A 21,617-nucleotide genomic window follows, 5' to 3' on the forward strand; every position below is an offset into this window, starting at 1 on the left:
CTCCTTGGCCTGATACTCTATTAGTGAAATATATTGCATATCCAACAGGGACTGCAATATCACATGTAGGGCCTATTGGTTCTTTTAATCATGTTTCTGTAATGCAGAATATGTCAATATCCTCTTCCATAATTCTATCATGAATACAAAGAGCATGCTTATTCAAAGATCTAGTGTCCAATATGCATTCCTGGACATCAGGGTTAAACTTAGTAGCCTGAAGCCAGGCAGTCCTCATGTCCGTGGTGATGCATATGGCCCGGCAAAAGGTATCGATTTGTGCCATGGTAAACTCCATGATGTCCTGCGCTACCAGCTTGGCTTCTGCTAGGCCCACCTTGAAGCGTGCTTGGCTCTGCACCGGAAGCTCTGGAAGGACGTTTGCTATTTCCCACGGAAGCCTTTGGTTAACGGCTGCCAGCAAGGCATCTACGTTGGATTGACGCAGGTGTAGAGAGGCGTTGGAGTACAGCTTCTTCCCGTACGCGTCCAAGATCTTCTCCTTGCTTAGCAACGCAGAGGACGAGGTGGCCGAGGATGACTGAGGCTTCGAGTGACGCCGCAGCAATAACCGACAAGTGCGGTTGAGGGTGTGCCGCCAGCAAGAGTGGCCTATACTTGGTGTTGAGGCGCCTACTGACAGGTTGGGCAGACTGTGGCTTGAGTCACCACTTCTTGGCCAAGGTAAAAGCATCTTTCTGCATCGGGATACTGGTTCTGGTAGGGGGCCGTAGGGTGAGGACTTCTGCCAAGACCCCCGCCTCAGGCTTCTCTACCTCTGGTTGAGGAAGGCCCAAAGTTTCTGCCAAGCCTGCAAGCCGTTCGTGGAAGGCCTTAGCAGACGACGGCGTGTCAAGGTCCTCCTCCTAGTCTGTGTCTCCAAGGGTGTCCGGCTAGTCCAGAGCAGGTGGAGGAGCGCTAGGCGCCGTGGGCTGCGGTGTGGAGACCGGAGCCGGAGGATGCTGCAGAACCGCATGTGCTGTGGGAGGCAAAGAAAGCAAGAATCGAAGGAACCGGCAGAAGGAGCGGGGGTAGCACCTGAGCCATAGGAGTGCCTATGGGCATCGGTGGGGTGACCGGTGGAAGCAAGTCCCTGACTGCATCCCACAGGATGGCCCCTATCTGAGGGGTTCGCATCAGCGCCAGGAACCTTTCGAAGAACCGGTCTTCTGAGGCTGATGAGGTGGCAGGTGATATTGACGAGTGGCTGGGGGCTCCTGGGGCCGGAGAGCGCTCCGTCTCAGTTGCAGGGGGAACCTGCCCTCCCCTGTTGATGGATAAACTGTAGACCACAAACCTGGTTGATACCAGTCCCACCTTGAAACTCGTTCTCCCACCTGCTTCGTTCCTAGGAGTGACATCGGACGAGCGCTGTCTGGCTCAGCAGCTATTTTGTTGAGCTGCGTGCCAAAGTTGTGGTGCATGGCTCCCTGGGCCCAGCCTCCTGCTAGACTCTTGGTGGTGGAACAAGATACCCACCATGCACTTCAGGCTTGGGCCTGGAAGGCGTATTGCTCTCGGCAGTGTCACCGGTAGTGCTGCGTGCAGGCACCCCCTTGGACATTTGGCCAGTATTAAGGCATTGCCCCCTCAGGTGAGCACCTGGTAAAAGAACCTTGTGGTCCTTCAGCACTGCTTGCGGAAGGATCTAATGACCACCCCTCAGCCGTAAGGCCGGTAGCTGGACTAGCCTCAATATGTGCGCTGGTGTGAGAACCAGAGAGGTTCGAAGAGCTCCTCCACATAGTTAGCCTGTTCTTCAGTTCGAGTGGAGTCAGTGAATCGCACGACCGTCCGAGCCGTGGTCGGGGCCAAGGCAGCAGAGGCAAAGAGCGTGGGGGTCGGACGTAGGAAAGAGCCCCTCACAGGCTGGATATGCGCCGGGGAGGAGCATGGCGCAGAAGGACCAAGTACATGATTGAGAAAAAAGAAGACAAAAAGATAGAATATCCGCGGAAGAGCGTATGGTATTACATGGCCGAAGCCAAACCCAGGAGCGCTGGTGAAATCGGCCAGTTCCCAGTGATGTGGAAAAGGGGACTGAGGCGTGGCTCCAGGCATGCTCCCAGGGGCGCACCCCCGTGAGCCTCTAAATTTAAAGGAGAATGTTTTTTTCTGGTGAAAAAGGTTCTGTATCCTGTCCCTGGGAAGGGCCGTCCATGCAGTATGGAGGAAAGGGGACGGGACATAAGAGTAGAACAAGTTACTTACCAACTGGTAACGTTCTTTCGACTGGATGTTCTTCCAATGTATTCCACATCTTCGACATGTAATGTCCACAGCTGTGCTACTTGGGAAATCTTTCGACACAGGGCGTCCTACGTCGATGGCGTTGGGTCGATGTCTCTCGAAGGTCTCAGTCGAGGGCGACGTCACCGGATTTTATAAATAGGACGCACGGTGCCCGTAGCCTCACTCCATGTTTTTTCCTCCATAATGTGTGACCTGGTTGTACACAATGCCTGCTTGACGGCACATAGCCTTGAGGGAACGCAAACTGCAATAGCATAGGAAATTCTCCAGAGGGGAAGACCGGGAGGGCGATGTGGAATATGTTGGAGGAACATCCAGTCGAAAGAAAGTTACCAGTTGGTAAGTAACTTGTTCTTCGAATGGATTGTGTCCTCCAACGTATTCCACATCTTTGACAGACCAAAGCAGTACCAGAAAATGGAGGGGTGAGAATAATTTAGAATACCCAATCAGCTGGCAGAATAAATAAACGCCGGCCATATCTTGACCATGGAGCGTATCCAGGGAGTAGTATTTCACAATATTTAGAATCCCATGTCGCTGCGTCACAAATATTCCTAATAGGAACTCTCGGCTGCAGGGATGTGGAAGTAGCCACGTCCCTAATGGAGTGAGCTCGCAACCCCTCAGGAGGATCCCTGCCCGTCAATCTGTAAACATTCAGTAATGGTCATGATAATCCACCTGTACAAGGTCTGTTTGGTAACAGCGTGGCCCAATCGGTACCACTTTCTGGCTTGAACGAGAAAGAGAGAAAGAGAAAAAGATAGAAAGAGGGAGAAAGAGAGAAAGAGAATCCTCTAGGTAGGGAAGACGGCGTGGAGAACAGATGGCCATTTCTAGAAGGTCTGGGTACCATGCTCTCCTGGCCCAATGCGGAGCAATGAGGATCATGTGGGATCAGAACCACCTCCTTAGCACTTGAGGCATGACAGGGACCGGAGGAAACGCAAATCCACGACGAATGTGTCCCCTAATGCTCCTCGGAGGAAATTACCTTGAGCAGAATCTCTCGCACTTCTGGTTGACACTGGTCACGAACAGATCTACTTGTGGGGTGAGAGATCGTGCTCTGCCTGTTCAGAGTGTCCGCCGCCGCATTCTCCTCTCCGGCCAGATGAACTGCCGAGAGTGAAATTCCTTGCTTGATTGCCCAGAACCAGAGCTGCATTGCCTCTGCACAACAGGAGTGAGCCTACCCCGGCCCTCCCCCCTTTTTGTTGAGGTAATGCATGGACACTGTTGTCCGTCATGATCAGGACACTCTTCCCCCGCACAGACTGCAGAAAAGCCTTCATGGCCAGCTTGATGGCTCTCAGCTCCAACACGATGTGGAGTTTGGACTCCGACAGAGACCAACGACCGCTAGCAGTCAAGATCGTCGGCATGAGCCCCAATCCAGTGAGTGAGGCGTCTGTCTCCACCATCACCTCCGGCCAAGGTTACCAAAATAGCTCCCCCTTCATCAGATTCCCTTTGCTGGCCCACAACAGAAGATCCTGCGAGACAGAGTGGAACCTGAACGGGATCCAACATCTTGCCTGAGAATTGGGACCACTGCATCTTGAGAACCCATTGCAGGAATCACATCCTCAGTCTGGCCTCTGGCACCAGAAAAATGCAGGATGCCATGAGGCTGAGCTACCTTAAGAATGCAAAAGCCAGAAGACTCTGGGCATGCTGAAATTTGTCCACCATCTGTACAATGTGATGAGACCTTACCTTGGGAGGCAAGCACTTTCCCAAGGACATGTCCAACAGAGCCCCGATGTACTGGAGCTATTGAGAAGGTGTCAGATGTGACTTCTTGAAATTGGGGGAGAAGCACAGCTTGTGGAGGGAGCGGCAGGTGAGGCCGAGATGATCCTGAGCTTGCTCCAGAGAACGTGCTCAGATCAGCCAGTCATCCAGGTAGGGGTAGACGTGAATACCCCCTCGCCTGACATATGCTGCCGCCACCACTATTAGCTTGGTGAAGACCTTAGGGGCCGAGGTCAATCCGAATGGCAGGACCGGTAACTGAAAGTGCGAGCTGCCTACTGCAACCCTCAGGTACTTTCTGTGCTTTGGATGAATCAGCACATGAAAGTAAGCATCCTGTAGGTCCAGAGACACCATCCAATCTTGAAGTCGAAGGGCCTGAAGGACCTGAGAAAGAGTGACCATCTTGAACTGGTCCTTTCTGAGGAACTTGTTCAACCAACTCAAGTCCAAGATTGGTCTCAGTCCCCAGTCTTTCTTTGGAATAAAAAAATATGGGGAATACCATCCCTTGTTCCTCTCCGCTACATGCACTAGTTCTATAGCGCCTTTCTCCAGCAGGGTCAAGATATCCTGCACAAGGAGCGGATCCGGAAGCTTCAAAGAAAAACTCCCCGGTGAATTGTCGTGAGGCCACTTTAGGAAGGGAAGGCAGTAGCCGTGGGCTATTGTAACCAGAACCCATGCATCTTAAGGAATAGCTCGCCATTCTTCGAGATGCTGGACAGTCTGCCCCCAAACGGCGAACAATGGAATATGGCCTCATAGCTGTTTTGGAGCGGCTGTTGCAGCACCTGAAGGCAAAGAGGCAGCTGCTTGAGATGCCTTGGCACCTCTATTTCCCCGACCACCATGGGTACTTCTTCGTTGACCCCTTTGATTGGCAGCTCCTCTCATCCTACCAAAAGATCAGTACTAACGAAAGGAACCCCCCCCTCCACTGTTGTCCCCTAGGACGAAAAGACGGAGTTTGACATACTGCTGCACTCAAAGAATTAGCAGCAGCTTTGGAAGTCTGCAACCTCTCAAGGCTCTAAATGAGAGTCATCAAAGGGCATGTTCAGAAAATGGGCCTGTACATCCGGAGCAAAACTAGACTTCCGCAACCACGCAAACCTGTGTATAACAGTGCTCGCAGCCATGGACCGGCTAACACTGTCTGCCATGTCCAACCCAGACTGAAGGGATTCACACATGGCATCCTTGCCATCCTGCATGAGAGCAAGGAACCCATCCCGTTCTTGCCCCTCAGAAATATGCTCAGCCGATAGAGAGACGCAATTCCACAGTGTGTGTGAAAATCTTGCCAAAGCACAAGTGGAGTTGGCTGACTTCAGTGCCATACTCCCCGCAGAAAACACCTTGCGTGCCCATCCATCAGGGCGCTTGTCGTCCCCATTAGGAGGGATGGTAAGGTACGCCGCCTGCCTCGATGTGGCCTCTAGGGAGTGGAGTGAGTGGATAGGTAGCTGGGGTGCTACTGGAAGGGCGGTATTTTTTAGTTAATGACTTGTTAACCGCCGGAAGAGACTCTGGGGTCTGCCAAGTAGCCGCCACCCTTTTTTGCAAAGTCAAATGAAAAAGCAACACTGGGTCAGTGGAAGGACCTTGATCCCAAATATCAGTCAAGTCATCCTGAAAAATGCATCCGGAGGACTAGACCAACCAAGATACTCAGTAACCCTAGCCATCAGTCTTCTATAAGAGGATTCAGCATGAGCTCCAGGCTCAGGCCTGCCAGCTACTGGCATGCAATGATTGACGTAACTCCTCCAACTGACAGTCCCCGGAAAAGAAAGGGGGCACATCCGGCTCAACACAGTCAAACTCGAAATCTGACCTCTCCTCATAGATATCATCCAGAGGAAGAAAGAACACCTGCCTAGGACAGAAGTGGGTCAGGAGTCCCCATCGACGCAGGACGCCCTCTGACAAAAAATGTCCAAAGTAGCACAGCTGTGGACATTACATGTCAAAGATGTGGAATACGTTGGAGCACACAATCCATTCGAAATAACAAATATGTCCGAGTCAGTCTGGTCAAAATAAAAAGGCCAAGTCTAAGAAAACCTTAGCTTGCCTTCCTTCTCAAGATAACAAATGTGTAAGGGAATACAAAAGGGAAAATAGTGTCAAAATAAACATCAGAATGGCTTCAGCACGAACTACCTTCCCCAAGTTCAACCCCACAGGCTCTAGGGAGTCTCTTGCTAAACAAAGGATAGGTGGATGGCACAGATCTGTCAGTATTGCACACCTTGGCTTACTGGTACAGTTCCACAGTTTAATCTTACACTGACTTCTGATAGTTCAATCACTTCCTTAGGCTTTTCCCGCCTTGCCATCAATGCTTAGTTCATGTGCTCTCAATTACTCTCACTTTTGCACAGGCTTCCCTTTGCCAGGCTCAAGCCTGTCTTGTTGTTGGCACATGCTCCCTTCCCCGCGTTTTATTCAAAATATCTTTCATTGTCGAAGACTTTCGAAAAAGCAAGGAATTTACACAGACTTCTACATGACCACTTTGACCTCTCTTTCCACATTCCATCAATTCACAATCCTTTCTTGCAGCACCATTGCCTTTTGGTATTTGTAGTTCTTATGCTCTTTCACTTGCCTTCTTGGCCTTTTCAAAAGTTCTTATATTCAATGTTTGCCCTCTTGGCAGATCATATTTGATTTTCCTTTTATTCAACTTTCTTTCCTTCGATCTCTGCTTGCAAAATCTAAACAAAAAAAGTTCATAATTTCACAGAGACTTTCGAATGTGCTACGTCCTCTCGCAGGACCACTCTGATACTTTGTATCCTTTTTCCTTTAACAATTGTCCTTTTTATTTGTGTTTTAGCGCACACGTGCAACCTTCAAGTTTCGAATCAGTCACTTTCTCGTTAACATTAACCAGGGTTAGAGGGGTTGTGGAAAAAGGGAGATACCATGTCTCGTCATTGGGTGCTTCTCCTCCACTCCCAAAGAACCCACCACCCAGGTGATCCTCTCTCGCTTGTCCACCCCAAGGTCGCGATCCAAAAGCGATGGCCTTTCCCTGGCCACCAGAGTAAGGGATGCCCGGGGACTAGGTCGAGAACCAACCTCTGGTTTTTAACACTGCCTCGAATAGCTGTGTGCCATTCTTAAAAAGAGTTCTTAAGGTGTAGCAGACCTTGGTCTGCCTGGTGCCTCCTACATTAGAGTAAAGAGTTCTTGCTCAACTTAGTGTGTTCCACTGAACTGAAAAGCAACTGAAATTGAATATCACACCAAAAAGTCTTACTCAACTAGTAGAGCTGTAATCCAAAAAGTAGTTATAGGTATATACTGTTCCTTGAATCTGTGTTCCACTATTCAGAAAAGTGTCCTGGTTACAGGATTTGCTGATTATGTGCTTCCTTAACTGAGTGTCACTGCATAACTGACAGGGTCTACTACCCTTGAATTAATGTAAAGTAATCTGAATATAACTAATGGTTTTACTCTTCATGAACAGGTGTGCCCTAAACTAAAAGGTGTTGGATACGGTCTGACTTACCTAGAAATACTGTTAGGGTTCTAAATAAAGTATGCTTTGGTCTGTGTACTTTAAAGCATAGTGTTGTGTTTTTATAATGTGTTTATATCATCTGTGATGGTATTTAATTCCCCTAAGATTTATCTGGGCCTACTTGTATTTAAATAAACAATGTATTTCTTTACAATACATAGTGTTTGTGTTTCTTTGGACCATGTGTGTGCTACAATTTCTTTGTACTGATTCTACAGCCCTCCTAAGATAAGTTTGGCTGCTCTGTCTACACTACCATTCACTCAGGTGGTACAGCCTTATACTAAAAGTAGAGGTGTGCTGTTTCAGGTGAATGGTTTTACTAAGCCCTTAGTTGGACTTCAGAAAAACTGTCCCAACAGTAATGCAGGCACTGGTGGGGTTGCGGGTGTTCCGGGCCATGGTGATGTCAGGCGTGGTAGTAACGAGAGTGTAGTGTTCTGCGTTGGCTAGGGGAGGTTATGGGGAAGGTAATGGTGTTATGCTCAGACCACAGGCAAGGGAGACTGGATGAGATGGAGGTGTTACTTTTGTGATCCACTATCCAGTCTGTCTGGCCATGGACATGTGTGGGGTCAGCGAGCAGTTGCGTGAAGTCTAGGGCTGTCATGGAGCTCGCAAGGGTGATTGCCTCTGTGTCCAGTGGGTTGTATCCAAGGTTGAAGTCACCCAGGATTAGGAGTTGGGTGGCCAGTTTCAGGTTGAGGCAAGTTGGGAGAGGTTGTCTTCGGAGGCAATTCTTGGTATTTCACTGCGTTTGCTCACTTGAGACCCCTTATCACCCTCACTACTCCTGAGGTTTATCCATGACTGCTCTCCAAACTACCATGAAATGATCTGGCTATCTTCCCATAACTGTTGCCTGTTCATCCTACAAGGGTGGCCTCCTAAACATTTGTCCACCAGGCCAGAGTTTAGAAATCCACAGTCCAATGGAGGAAGTCGTGTTCAGATCATCACGGTCACTTAGAAGTTGAGGTCGGGACAGCAGCAATTAGTCAGCAGGCTCTGGCGGTCGCTGGAAGTTGTTGGCGGCGTCGTCCTTCGGAATCTTCTGTTCCGGTGGTCGACTGAGTTTCAGCTCCAGGACCTCAGAATTTATACAGGCACAACGGAGTCCACCAATCAAGACCCATGCACCATTCAAACCTGGGAGGCGGTTATCCAATGGAGATAGCAAGCCTCCCAGTCTGAACTGGTTTCAGTCAGTCACACTGCAGGACAAAGACTAGGGAAGTTTTGGTCACCTTCTCCATTTCCTGTCCTGCCATTCACTCGAGACCTTTTGCAGACTTTCTTTAGGAAGCCTGGAGAAGACAAAAAGGACCAGAGCATCCTCCCCAAGCCAGAAAGTTAGATGAAGACATTAGCAAGGACAAGTCCTCTTCATAAGAGTTTTAAAAGTACAGCCATTATTTTGGGTAAATGGTGACCCTTGTGTCCCCCCTACTGCAGCTGCTAAGACAACCCGCAACATAGGTCCACAAAAAGCTGTGCAAAAAAGGTACACTGCCACCAGTATGAACAGAGAACATGTCACTCTAACCAAAAGGTTACAGGAGATTCAAGAAAAGGGATACATTGGATCCACTTGGCACTCTTCATATGGTGGGGTGGGCTGATCTTGCAAAAGAAAATACAGGTAGGACAAAAAGTATCCCCTGCCTTTGGCAACATCTGTTAACCCAAGGAACAATGTGGGAGCTCTAGGAACTCCAAGCAACACTGCACAGAAAGTGCTGTATGCTGCAAGAGAAATAGGTAGATGCATAACTTCAAAAAGAAATACCAAAAGGATGTAAAAAAGGGTTCCCAGGATCAGAGTAAAATAATGAGTGAGTGTGGATTAAGGTTCCTACTCACTCAGAACAAGTAGTCACAATTCCAGTGGTCCAGCAAAAAGTACTAGGGGACTTGCAGCTGGAGAGAAATTCACACAAAAAGGGAAATCTACTCTAACAATTACATTATAGTCGGTTACTAGTGGGCCGAGTATGAGAGGTCCCGTAGATGGTCTCACTCTTGTTATAGTCTTGCCAATTACGGTATATCCAATCTGTATAGCCGCCCTTCTCCCTGGGTCTCCCACACTTCCTGGGTTCGGTTTTGCATCACCGAGTTGGTGTCTCATCTCGATACTGTTTCTTTGGTGTAGGGTGGCTTCAATGCTTTCCTTTAGTCTGCTCCACAGTACGGCGTACTTCTTGGATGGCGCTTCTTGCTTAGAGAAGGCTTTTCCTCTCCTCCTCTGCATGTTTACCGTATGTCAGGTACACAGCATTTTTCTCCTTTTGTTTCTTCTGTTGGTACCAGTGGTCGAAGCGAGCGGGAGCGGTGCTCCTATACTTTTTAAAATATGTTTTACTGTTCCTATAATTTTATTTTAAAAAGAAACCGTTCCGGAATGGTTTCGTTTTAAAATAAAAGTGTAGGAAGAAGTTGAAACTTGCACTTTCAGTGCACTACACTCAGCGTTCCCTTAAAGGGAAGGTGCATGTGTTTGGAGATGTGTATTGTGTGTGGAAAGAGGCGTGGTGATGGGGTTTCTGGGGAGTGCATGCCGGCCAGCAGGGAACATAGTTCCACTACTTCTTTTCGTACACTTCGACCACTGGTTGGTACCGCCAAGGGACCATCCACACAAACAGCGTTAGTTCAGAGAGGTTTCTCCTCTCTCACGAAACTCTGATTAGGTTGCCTTACGAGCAAATCCCTCCTGGGATGCTGGTCTGTAGCAGAGCCACTCGGTAGGCTCTTTGATTTCAGTTGTTTATTGGACACCCATTCTTCCATTCTAGATAGACTGGAGACCAGCTCTCGGTCTCTGCACAACCCATTCTAAACTCCCGGGTCCCTATCTGTGTTAGCTTTGCTCCTCCCATCTTTATAAGACAACATTGAGGCTTCCCCAAGCTCCGGCCATAATCCTGCCTTTGTGTTTGGACCAGGCTCTGTTTCACTACATTGGGCTTCCTCGTCTCAGTGTCAGGCAGTTGCAAAATAGACATCCTCAGTAGAGCTGGCACAATAACAGTTGTAGAAGGATTCTGGTGAGGTAGATGTATTCTTCTTTATCCCTCGAGTGAAATACAAAAGGGAGTTCCTTCTCGGAACCGGAGTCCCCATGAGGGGAGTGTCTCCCTGTGAGATTCCGCTTTCTGCCAACCCTATGGGAAATATTGCATAGCAGGCTCATCTCCCTAGTCTCCCAATAAGAGGCTCCCCCTCTAGCAAGAAGTGACTGAACCTCCAGATTCATCACAATGACGTTCCTGACCTGAGAAGGCAGGTAGAAGGCCAAACAATAATATGACCGAAGGACAAAAGAGAAATCTTGAGGCACTGTCGTTTTAGAGCACTAGCCATGTTTAGTAGCCAGACGCGGTAAACACGATTGTGCACATTTAAAATATTGAAAATATAGTAAAAATGTATCTGCTGCCACAAGCTTGTCTTTAGGCACATATAAAAGAAACCACAAATCCCAAGGTTAAAAGACTAAGGTGATACAAAAGTATCCACACTGCACAGCATTGTAAGATGCTCTGTGCACTGTTAAAAAGTTACTCAAACAGGTAGAGACAAAAGGGAACCAATTTCCCAGCACTGATGTTCTAAAGGACTGATCAGTTTCCCCAAACAAAATGAGCAAAAGACCATGGAGTGAAAGTAAAAGTCAGGACAGGTTCAAAATCAGAACGTTTGGGGGCCCATAGAAAATGGAGGGAAAGTTGCCCAAAGAGAAATCTTTCCTAACAGTTCCAACCCCTGCACCTGAAATCAGATCTGATGTGCGAATGTTGGGACTTGGCCACTGCCAATTCTGCATGCTTGGCAAATACTACCCCAGTGCTTTTGACGGTGCTACTGAAGTGTTTTTGGTTTGAATATTAGGCACGCCCGGTAACTATCTTCGTTGTGGTCCCAGGGGAGGCAGCTATTACACAATCGGAGGGCCCTTCTAGGGAAGATGCTTCCCCACCCTCTTACCTACTCTACGCCTCGTAGATACAGGGTGGAGTTCTGTCAGTGTTAAGACAATGCTTTGGAAGTCACGCAACTACATGTCTGGTGGCATTGAACGTTTTTCGCTGTTGCAAAATTGCTGCCAACTGATGACGGGGAAAAAAGCAATCTCAGGAAGTCGACGCTTGAGGGATCATTGGCACCTGCACATGTTGGGTAAGAATAATGTGGCAGGAAAAACACAGCCTAGTCAATGGAAGTCATGGAGCAAAACACATGAAGACGTCTGGAATACACCCAAAGGTTTAATCTCTCCAGCTAATTTCAGTGGGCTTTAATATAATTATTGATTTTGTTTTATTAATGTGTTGTGTTTCCCCGTTGAACTCACTTCCAGGACTTTAATTGTGGAAGGAAGATGCTGAGGCAGCAGCTCTCTGCAAGTTGCCACGTTGTTACGGACGATATTAACTGAGGGTTTTAAGCAAGTAGCAAAGGAAAATTAAAGACATGCTAGAGGAAAATGGCAATACCAATAGTCACTCGTTCAGGAGGATCCAGGTCAGGTAATTGACACTGCAAAGACCTGTATTGATGGACTTTCTCGATCATTCTAGAAAAAACTAGGAGGTAGCCTCCTCCCAAACACTTGTCAGGAGACAATTGTGTACTTTAGGTTTCAGTTTTGATCACAAGTTCAATCTATAAAGGTGGAGGTCTGGTGGCTGTAGGTCAGGTGGTTGCTGCTGTGTTCTGGTAGAAAGAAAATACAGCTCTGTAGATTGGCTTGCAGGACAAAGCTTTCTTTTCTACTACCAGATAATGATTGCTTGAGCACAGTCTCTTGTGAGAGGTCAGAAATGTGAGGCGGCACACGTTGTGAAGTTTTCTAAACAAACATTTTATTATACTATAAGGTTGGATGAACGCCTCTCTATCCCTACACGGACGAGGACTTCCCTGCCTAAAATAAACTAAAGGAAACGCTAACAAAGGCTATCGGTCCCCCACACTTATACCTACAACAAATACACAAGGAAATGCATGGTAGTTCAAAACAACAATGATTGAATTCACAATGCAATCAGAGTATCTCTTCATAACCTGGGCGGCCTCCCCTTCCCCAGAATTAAACGTGATTCTGCCTCACAATTATATATTTTTTAAAATGAAAAAGAAAATGAAAAAATAACACAAGGAAAGCCTTATTTGCAACAAATTTCCAATACAGTTCGATGCAACTTCAACTTATCAACAGAAAGTTCCAACACAGAAGATAAAAGGCTCTTCTTCCTTTAACAGGTTCTTAGTTCCTCAATAACAATGATTGTCTTCGTCAAGATGACTTGCCACTCTGACAACTCAAAGAAATACAACTTCTCTGCAACACCCTTGCACAGCTCTTTCCTTTAGCACCACAAACAAAATTGTCTGTCAGGAGCACTTTGTAGCACTCCTTCAACTTCAACCTGGCCTGTTTCCATGCCAGGCCGATAATCTCCAAAGGTTTGCCATCCGGGTATGCTCCCCTGCCCAAAATGCGTTTTTACAACAACAAGTGCTTTTGTGGTCAATGTGTACTGATAAGAGACTACAATAGCTTTATTGCATTCAGCAAATTGCAGCTTAAAAACTTTCAACAACTTTTCAGGGAATAAACATTGGTGCTCTTTAATACTCTTCTGCAAATGATGCTCCTCTCCTTTGGGAAATCTTTCCCCAGAAGGGCAGCCTTTTTGGCACTCTTGTTTCCCCACTGCACAAGCAACCAAAAACTGAGGGGGACAGGGCCTCATCCGGCCTCTCCCCTGGTTTTGGCAATGTGTGTTTATCCCAGCTTGCACCATATGTTGTATATAATATGGGCAACCAGTTTCAGAGATTCTAGACCTTCCATTAGGGACCCCCCCAATCTGCTGTTGGCAATATTGGTGAGATTTTGTTTGCCTTGGTTTCAGTCTCTCTAGGCCTGGGTAATGCGTATTTATATCAACTCTAATTAATGTTGCCCACTCGAGTTGCTGGGATTTCTAGACTCACCATTATAAGGTTACAGTCATTTGGCTTTGATATAATAGAATTTTGATGCTTTTCGATTTTCAGAATTGACTTGGGAATCACTTTCATTCACACCCAAGTGTTGCTTCTGCTGTTTAACAACAGTTGGTATTCAAAACCGTTCTATGCACTACTTTTACTTCTACGTGAGCGTTGCTCACTTGCAGAAGGCCTGTTTCGCCACGCCAGCAGGGACAGAGGGCTCCGGGGTAACTTGCAGTTTATGAATTCGATGGGCAAAACATGTGGCTCTGCTCCCCTCGCCGTTCACAGGACGTCTGCTGCTGTGGCTCCTTGCAACCGGAAAACTGCTTCCTTCAGTCCGCCTTCAACCACACCACTTCCAAATCAAGCGCCTCTTGCTCCCGAGGCTGTCTAGTACATGCCAGTCACCAGAGACTGCCACGAGGCCCTCAGATGCACGCCAGCCAACTGATACACCCTCTTGCATACTTCCCGCTGAGCAGCCTCTGCGCAACAGGTCACAAAGAGGAAAGCTTTCCTACTGCATGCTTCCCACTGTGCAACCTCTGCACTTCAGATTTATGGGGGCACAGACCCTCTCAGGACCGGCAGCTGATATCTGCCAAGCAGTGGTCCCGGAGTTCTTTCTCTACTCCAGCTTCTGACTGGGCTGACAGCACGAACCACGCGGTTTCTTACATGCTCTGCTCTTCACCAACACCAACTCTATTGCTTGCACGTGAGGGGGAGCTTTTAAGCCCATCTCTCTCAGGTGTGGGTCATATGCATTCATGAACTGACCCCTCCTACAAGAATGTACCTCTTCAGTCTTCTTCGTCCCACTACTTATGGAATTAGGGAACTTTTGTCCCTAATGGAAAAATTCGATTTGCTTATTTCTGTTTTACAATGAGCCATTAGAAGGGTGGGGCTTCAGGGAAAGTTTAACAAGGGGGTTTCACATTCTTCCTGACCTGCTTCCCCCTCATGTGGTCCTCCCGCAGAACACCAACCCCAGAGTCGGTATCAGAAAGTGTCTGCCTTTCCCTGGTCACATGAGAAGAGTGCCAGGCCAAATGTTCTGGGGGGAATCATTGCCGATTCATCACACCCTCTACAAACTTCCCAAATTCATTGTGAAGGCCTTCCTTTAAATGGGACTTCTGTTCAGAATTGTTTATTAGTACATATTGTGGAAAAGATAAATCTGGAATCAGATTTTGGGGAGAATAGGAAACGGCATTCAAGAACATGTTGCAATCAGCCACAACTACTTCCATTTTCTTCTATTAAACAGTTATCTTATTCCAAATTAATAGAGCACCACCGCACTCCACCTCCCCCCCCTGCCTTCACCGAGAAAGAAAAACTGAAGTTTAAACACAATTGCTCCAAGACGTTAAGTGTAACCAGGCAATGGTGCTCTACCTTCACTACATCCACACAGTTAATTGACTGTGCACGTAGCACACCATTGAAACCTGTGGTCCGTTTGGAAAAGGTGGTTTGTCATATCACATTCCTCGCAAACAAGCCCTTAATGGTCAAAGGTGCTGCTGTTTAAGGTCTTCACGTAGTTAAGTCTGTTGTGCGCCCAAACAAAGTGACTGTCAAAGGGCAAAGCAAAGCCAATGATGGTGGCCAATTAACTATTGGGAGGAGGAATAACTACACAAAATATCCCAGGACATCGCTGGAATAGCTTGAAGTGTATCTGTTGAGGCTTACACTGCTAAAAGAAAAAAGATCTAGATGGAAGCTGGTGGTTAGAGGCTCTCTATCACCATCCCTCTGATTAAAAAAAATCCACAAAAGATCACATGTTCAAAGAAATAAACAATGCTGTACAATTCTGCAAGAAGTGTCTCATACGATCCAGTGTAGAGAAGGAGCTTCGGTATGTAATACATTGTGTGCATAATGGGGGTCAAGAACATGTGCAGGTTGTGCAGTGCCCGCACAGCGGCTGTTAGGCAAGACTGTGCACAGTACCCTTTGTGAGACGAGAGCAACCTTGACCTCCTGGCAATAGCAACCCAACCTTTGGTATAAGTCTGTACTACAGCCGGTCAAGTGGCACAGCGAGTAGAGCACTCGCTTTGACAGCAGTGCAGAGCCTGCGACCACAGGTTCGAATCCCGGCAGCGCCAAACTCAGCGTTTCATCCTTCCGAGGTCGATAAATGAGCACCACACACTGTGGGTAATAATAAGCAGCGCTCAGATACCTGAGGGTTCGTAGCGCTATATAAATGCCAAATTATTATTATTATTATTATTACACAGGTTGGTAGTATGGCTGAGCAGCCAGGCTTATCTCAAGAAGGGCCAATGTGAACAGTAGGGTTTTTACACAGATTCACAGTGACAGTATTAAAATAAACACTCGGTTTCATGATTAAACAATTATTAATTTATTTAACTGTCAGTTGAATAACCCTTCTTCAGAAGGGAGCAGTTATATATGTAACACAAAAATACACTTAAAAATGCACTCTTAGTTTCTCTAAATCAGCAAGTACCCATTTGGGACTGCACACAGATGTGTCCTACACCCCGAGGTGACATAAATAACTAGAACACTGTGGACATTAATACATCACTGGCACATTTAGAGTCATACTGAGTTTGGTGTTAAAGAAAAGACTTTAAGAATAAAGTAAAGATCAACAATTATTCTGAAGCAGGCAAGTACTTTTCAAACCCCCAAATGCAAAATAAGTTAAACCTTTTCTGGAGGAAAGGTAAAGCACAAAGTCAGAGGGAAGAAGAGTTGTCATTGAGCCAGGCTAGCCAATGTTAATGGAGCAAAAGTGTAGGTGAGCTGAAGCACTTCTTGCAGGTAAATAAAAGTCTTGCACAATGTTTTAGAAGCCTTTGTAGAAAAAGTAGAATCAATGTAGGGCCACAAGCTGGGAGGCTTGTGAGGAGCAAAGCTACAAGCAACTCTGAAGCAGCAACCAAGACAAGTCTCAACTGAGAACAAGTGAGGCTTCACAAACAAGAGGTAAGCCCCCTTGGTTTCACAGTACCTTTGGTTAGAAGAAATGGTTCTAGCTGGCTTCTGTTCCTCTGCAACTCTGCAGATCCTGTTGCTCCTGGGCCTCAGTTGTGGAGACAAGAGGGAGGACATCTGGGGACTCCAGCACTACAATTTGAAGGTCGGCGGCAGCAATGGGCAAACTTCAATTCAGCTGCACTTCACGTTCTCTCGGATACCACCCTAGAATTTCCTTGAATCTGGGGTCCAGCACTCTGTTGAGGTGGCTCAGGCTTGGTCAGTCCTGCTTCAAGGGAGTCCAAAGGATCTTCCGGAGGCTTGGGTCCGAACTTAAAGACACACTCGATTCTGGTGTTCCTCTCCCTGGCACTTCGGTTCTTGCTGCAGCAATGCAAGTACAGCCAGCTCCGAGAGGATTTCCAGAGGAGCTCGTCTTGGGGTCGATTGGTCCCACCAACCCAAGGGAAGAAGTCGACCTTTGTAGGTCCTCTCTAGTCGAGGTGAATTCAGAGCTTCAGCACTGCAGCAGGGCTTTACCAGGCAAACCAACGGCCCAGGAGTTGAGCAGGCTTCTCTTCCAAGATCTTCTTTGGATTCCTTCGTCCAGTGGTCGATTCTGCCTTCCAAGCCAAAAAGCCTCGGCTTTAATGCAGGATTCTCCCATTCATTCCAGCCTAGCTGTCAATCACACAGCAGGGTGGCGGTCCTCCAAGGACAACCAGCTGGCCAAACACCTTTGGGTGCATTCCTGTAACCAAGGGGATTAAGCACAGGGAGTTTCGGGCACGTCCCTCACTTCCCGCCCCTGGTAGCCACGCTGGGGCCAGAAGCGGGCTTCACTCGTGAATCCCGCCAAAGACAAAACGAACAAAGGAACCAAACCTGGTTTGGCGTTCAGAGTAAATCTCAAGAAGGACCTTTCCAACATGAAATGGCGAAAAAAATACCAGGGCCATTTGACAAAATGGGCACCCATGGGTGCTTTACTGCAGCTGCAATTGCAGCGAGCGGTAAAAACACACAATGGTAGTAAAAAGTAAACCACTGCCACCAATCATTAATTGTAGAAAGGGTAACATACAAATGTTACTTGAGAAACTAGACAAAGGGGATTCTAAGCAAACCTTCCAACACCCATGTGTGCTGGGTTTAGAAAGTTGCAAAATGTAAGTAAAGTCAATTTCTATTCACTGCTCTTGGAAACGGTTGTTTCACCAAGAGAAGGTATTTGAACCTTTGGTAAATTTAAGAGACGTCCCTGTGTCAATGTACTGAAGGTGCTGTGTGTCACAAATGTAAAGATGAGGCCTATGGAGTTTGTCAGACTCAAAGTCAGAAGAAACAGAGTCCAAATCACAGACAAATGCATGGAAGTGTGTGAAACAGGCCTATAATGCTCTCCAGGTTAGAAATTAAAAGTCCTAAAGCCCAGCAAAAATAGCTGGAGGTCTCTAAGGTAGAAGCGAATTAGTAAATTTCTGAGCATTCTCCCTAACAAAGGCTTACATTGCTTTTCCTATACAAGACAAGAAATGCTCAATTTCCAATATGCAGGATACATCCATGCTAGAAGTCTGAAAGTAGGAGAAGAGAACAGCACACAAATTTGCAATATTTCTCACATCGGTAATAATAGAAATGCTCCATTGACGTACTAATTTAGCAGCCCTCTAGCATTCAGTCACAACTGGCAAAAAATATAAATGGAGAAATGGGTTACCTCCTTTCTTTCGTTTGCTTCTTAAAAATCGAAAATCGCTTACTTGGACGATTACTGTGAAAACTATTAAAAAAAAGAGAAAATGGTTTGTAGCATAAAAAACACAAATCTTAAAATAACATGGTCACAACCGTTAGAGTTATGCAGGATACTGTAAACACCCAACATCAGGACTTTTCTTGTCTGGCATTAAATACATAAGATTGTATGAAATCGATATTAGAATAGATGAAACCATACCTCAATAAAAGGGAAATAAGAATTAATGTTTGTTGTGACAAGGCCGGCGTGTTGTGGCCTAGTCAACGGCAGTGGGAAGAGGGCCCATCCCAAACGCAACATGGGTGCCTGGATGCAGGCAACTACACACGACCTTACCTGTGGTAATGGCGCTCTCCAGGCCACAGAAGCAGCACAGCAGCCAGGGAAGACGTCCACAGAGAATACTACGGAGATGATGTTAGCATCCCGGGCAAGGTGTCCCAGAAAACACCACAGCACCAGCCGCAGGGATAAACGTGGCACCAAGAGATAACTAGTCCCTCACAATATCTGCAGGCTCCAGCGGATGCTGCAGCCACACGGGCCTTGTTCACACACCAGAGATTATTTTATAATTAAGTCCCCACAAAGCCCCTTTTCCTCATTATGCCACGAGGGAATAGTTGAGCCATACAATGTCCCTTGTCCCCAACTGGGACCATGTTAGAATAGGGGTGGGGCTTACGAGCCCTTTTAATCCGCTCCATGGCGTTTCCGGGTCACACCCCATGGAGCCAGGTAACCTATTCGTTAAGGTAAGTGGGCAATCCTGGGAGGGGGTGGAGTATTTAAGTAAGCCTATGCAAATGGGTTAGTGGTGTGAGGACGTGTGTGTTAGGGAGATGTATAATGTTTATGCTTCATCCCCTCTCCTAGTGAGACCCCCAGCACTGTTTGCTTGACTTCTGGACCTTTTTCTGAAATCCTGAATGAGTGAAGCCTTCTTCCACTCATTCCTTTTTATGGGGTTTGTCTTTGGAACTCTATTCTTTGGATTTTATCGGTCCTATTAAGTCCATTTTCCTCCATAACTCTTAAAGGCATCTGTATTTTACTATTGCAGCACCCCGCTCATTATGAGTAGTGTTGCTGGGGAACCCTTGGGTCCTCCTTTGAAATTCTTTCCTTCATCCTAGAGTCAGACCCTCCAGAAAATTGCGGCATGAAAAGGAAAATTTTGCGGCACAAAAAAAAAAGAAATTGCGGCACACAACTGCGTTTCTTGCGGCATTTTCTAACATTGAAAAATATATCATTTAACATCTTTTTTAGCCTAAAACCAAGAAGTATTTGCAAGGCTTTTGTTAGTGAGGAACAAAAAGTTGTGTTCTGTCTGGCCACGCTCTGTAGGCCAGCCAGGTCAAGTCACCACAGCCTAACATTTTGGATTGTGGTGGGGGAGGGGGGCTATAGCCTGATCAGCTCCATGGAAATGGTGTTGCGCCACTACTTCCAGCAGACAAGTGGAAAGCAAATAAACAGGCTTGAATTCAAAAGTGTAACCCTGGTTGAAGCCCATAGGTTTGCTTTTCGCTTGTCCTATGACCCCAGGAGGGAGGGGGAACAACTCTACACTTTTCCATGGAAGGAATCCATGAGGCCCAAGACACAGGGGCAATGCAGTGGCAGTAACTGCAAACCCATTATACCTAGCCAAACAATTAACTGTCTTGGGTGGTCATCATTCCTTGGTTATGCCACCCACACATGGTGGGCCTCATTACACGTTAGGCGGTGGACCAAGGTGCTATTAGCACCTTGGTCCATGCCGGTAAATTACTGGCACCGCCTTTGAAGAAAGGGGAATTACCGCCTAATTCCAAGTTTGTGAAGGCAGTAATTCTGCCTTTTCCATTGCCCCTCCCCCATTCCCATTTTTGCCCCATAGGGCTCTATGGGAATGGGGAAGGCGCTAATTACGGTACTGCAAATTGCGGTACCATAATTAGCACCTTGGTCCCTTTGCGGGTTGGTTTTTAACGCCTGCAAAAACCAGGCGTTAAAGTCTCCAACCCGCAAAGGGACCTCGTAGTAAGGCGGTAAGGGTTTACCGGTACTGGTAAAATACCGGTACCGGTAAAATACCGGTACCGGTAAACCCTTACCGCCTACCGTGTAATGAGGCCCGGTGACTTAATACACCCACAAACAGAAATGAAACATCACAACACTACCAGGGGTCAAGTCCTACAAATTAAAGTCGGGGGGACTCATCAACAAATGCAATGGCATGTGATGTCATCAGAAATTAGCATATCAAGGTGAAATATGCATATATCATTAAATTGGCTTTGCATAACCACCAAAATTGCACAGGATGAATGGTATTTGCCTTTCATAAATTTTAACACCCAATTTTGTGCGAAATTGGTGTCATACAGCCCAGCCTTGATTCAAGGCTGGGCTGCATGATACAAACGCCCGTAGCTGTATTCGTTTTCAAATTGCTTTACAATTGGTATCATGCAGCCCATGATACCAATTGTAGACGAGCGTCAGAAAGCATTAAGTTTATGCTTTCTTTTCCGGCGCTCGACAGGAAAGTAACTTTCCTGTCGAGCGCTGGTAATGAAAACAGTCCAGTGGCCTCTTTGGGTGCTCTGAGTTGGGGGCAGATGAGTGGACAGGCCAGTGCTTACCTGGCTACGCTTCAACAACTCTGTCAGCTCGGCAGGGCGGGCACTCAATGAGCCTTGGAGGTGCCTGGGGTCACAGCCAAATGCTGTGCATCTCCCAGGCCTGCGTGACCCTCCCCCAATCCTGGGCCTGCAACGCAGAGCCGGAGGTGTTAACCCTGAAGCTGCTGCAATCAGCAGCCAGCTGTGTTAGCTCTAAATCATTAAATGAGCATGAAAAAAGACACTAAGCTAACGTGTCTTTTTCGCGCTCATTTAATTATTTATAGCGGCAATTGCGGGAAATGGCAAATTTTGCGATTTTTTTGCAAATCGCAAAATTGCCATAAGGTGGATGGTCTGTAGAGAAGAACAAGTTACTTACCAACTGGTAACATTCTTTCGATTGGATGCTCCTCCAGTGTATTCCACATCTTTGACATGTAATGTCCAAAGCTGTGTACTTCGGAAACTTTTTCGGTAGAGGGCGTCCTCCGTCAATGGCGTTGGGTCGATGTCCCTTGAAGGCCTCAGTTGAGGGCGATGTCACCAGATGTTATGAATAGGACGCACGGCGCCCGTGTCCTCAGTTTATGTTATTTCCACCATAACGTGAGACATGCACCAATCCAATGCCTGTTTGACTGCATATAGCCTTGCGGAAACATAAGCTGCAATTGCATAGAAAATTCTCCAG

General features: G+C 46.9%; 1 protein-coding gene across 5 annotated transcripts in view; it reads right to left on the bottom strand.

Moving 5' to 3' along the window:
• ZNF280D (zinc finger protein 280D) overlaps nt 1–21,617 on the bottom strand; it is a 1,333,168-nt gene that overhangs the window by 414,403 nt on the left and 897,148 nt on the right. For all 5 annotated transcript variants that reach the window (XM_069624893.1, XM_069624892.1, XM_069624896.1 and 2 more), the window contains exon 15: nt 18,264–18,326. In XM_069624893.1, coding sequence (XP_069480994.1) covers nt 18,264–18,326 — 63 coding nt within the window. The remainder of the gene's footprint in view (nt 1–18,263; nt 18,327–21,617) is intronic.

The sequence above is a fragment of the Ambystoma mexicanum genome, chromosome 11 (assembly GCF_040938575.1).
Source record: "Ambystoma mexicanum isolate Mex_15411 chromosome 11, UKY_AmexF1_1, whole genome shotgun sequence".
Taxonomy (NCBI): Eukaryota; Metazoa; Chordata; class Amphibia; order Caudata; family Ambystomatidae; genus Ambystoma; species Ambystoma mexicanum.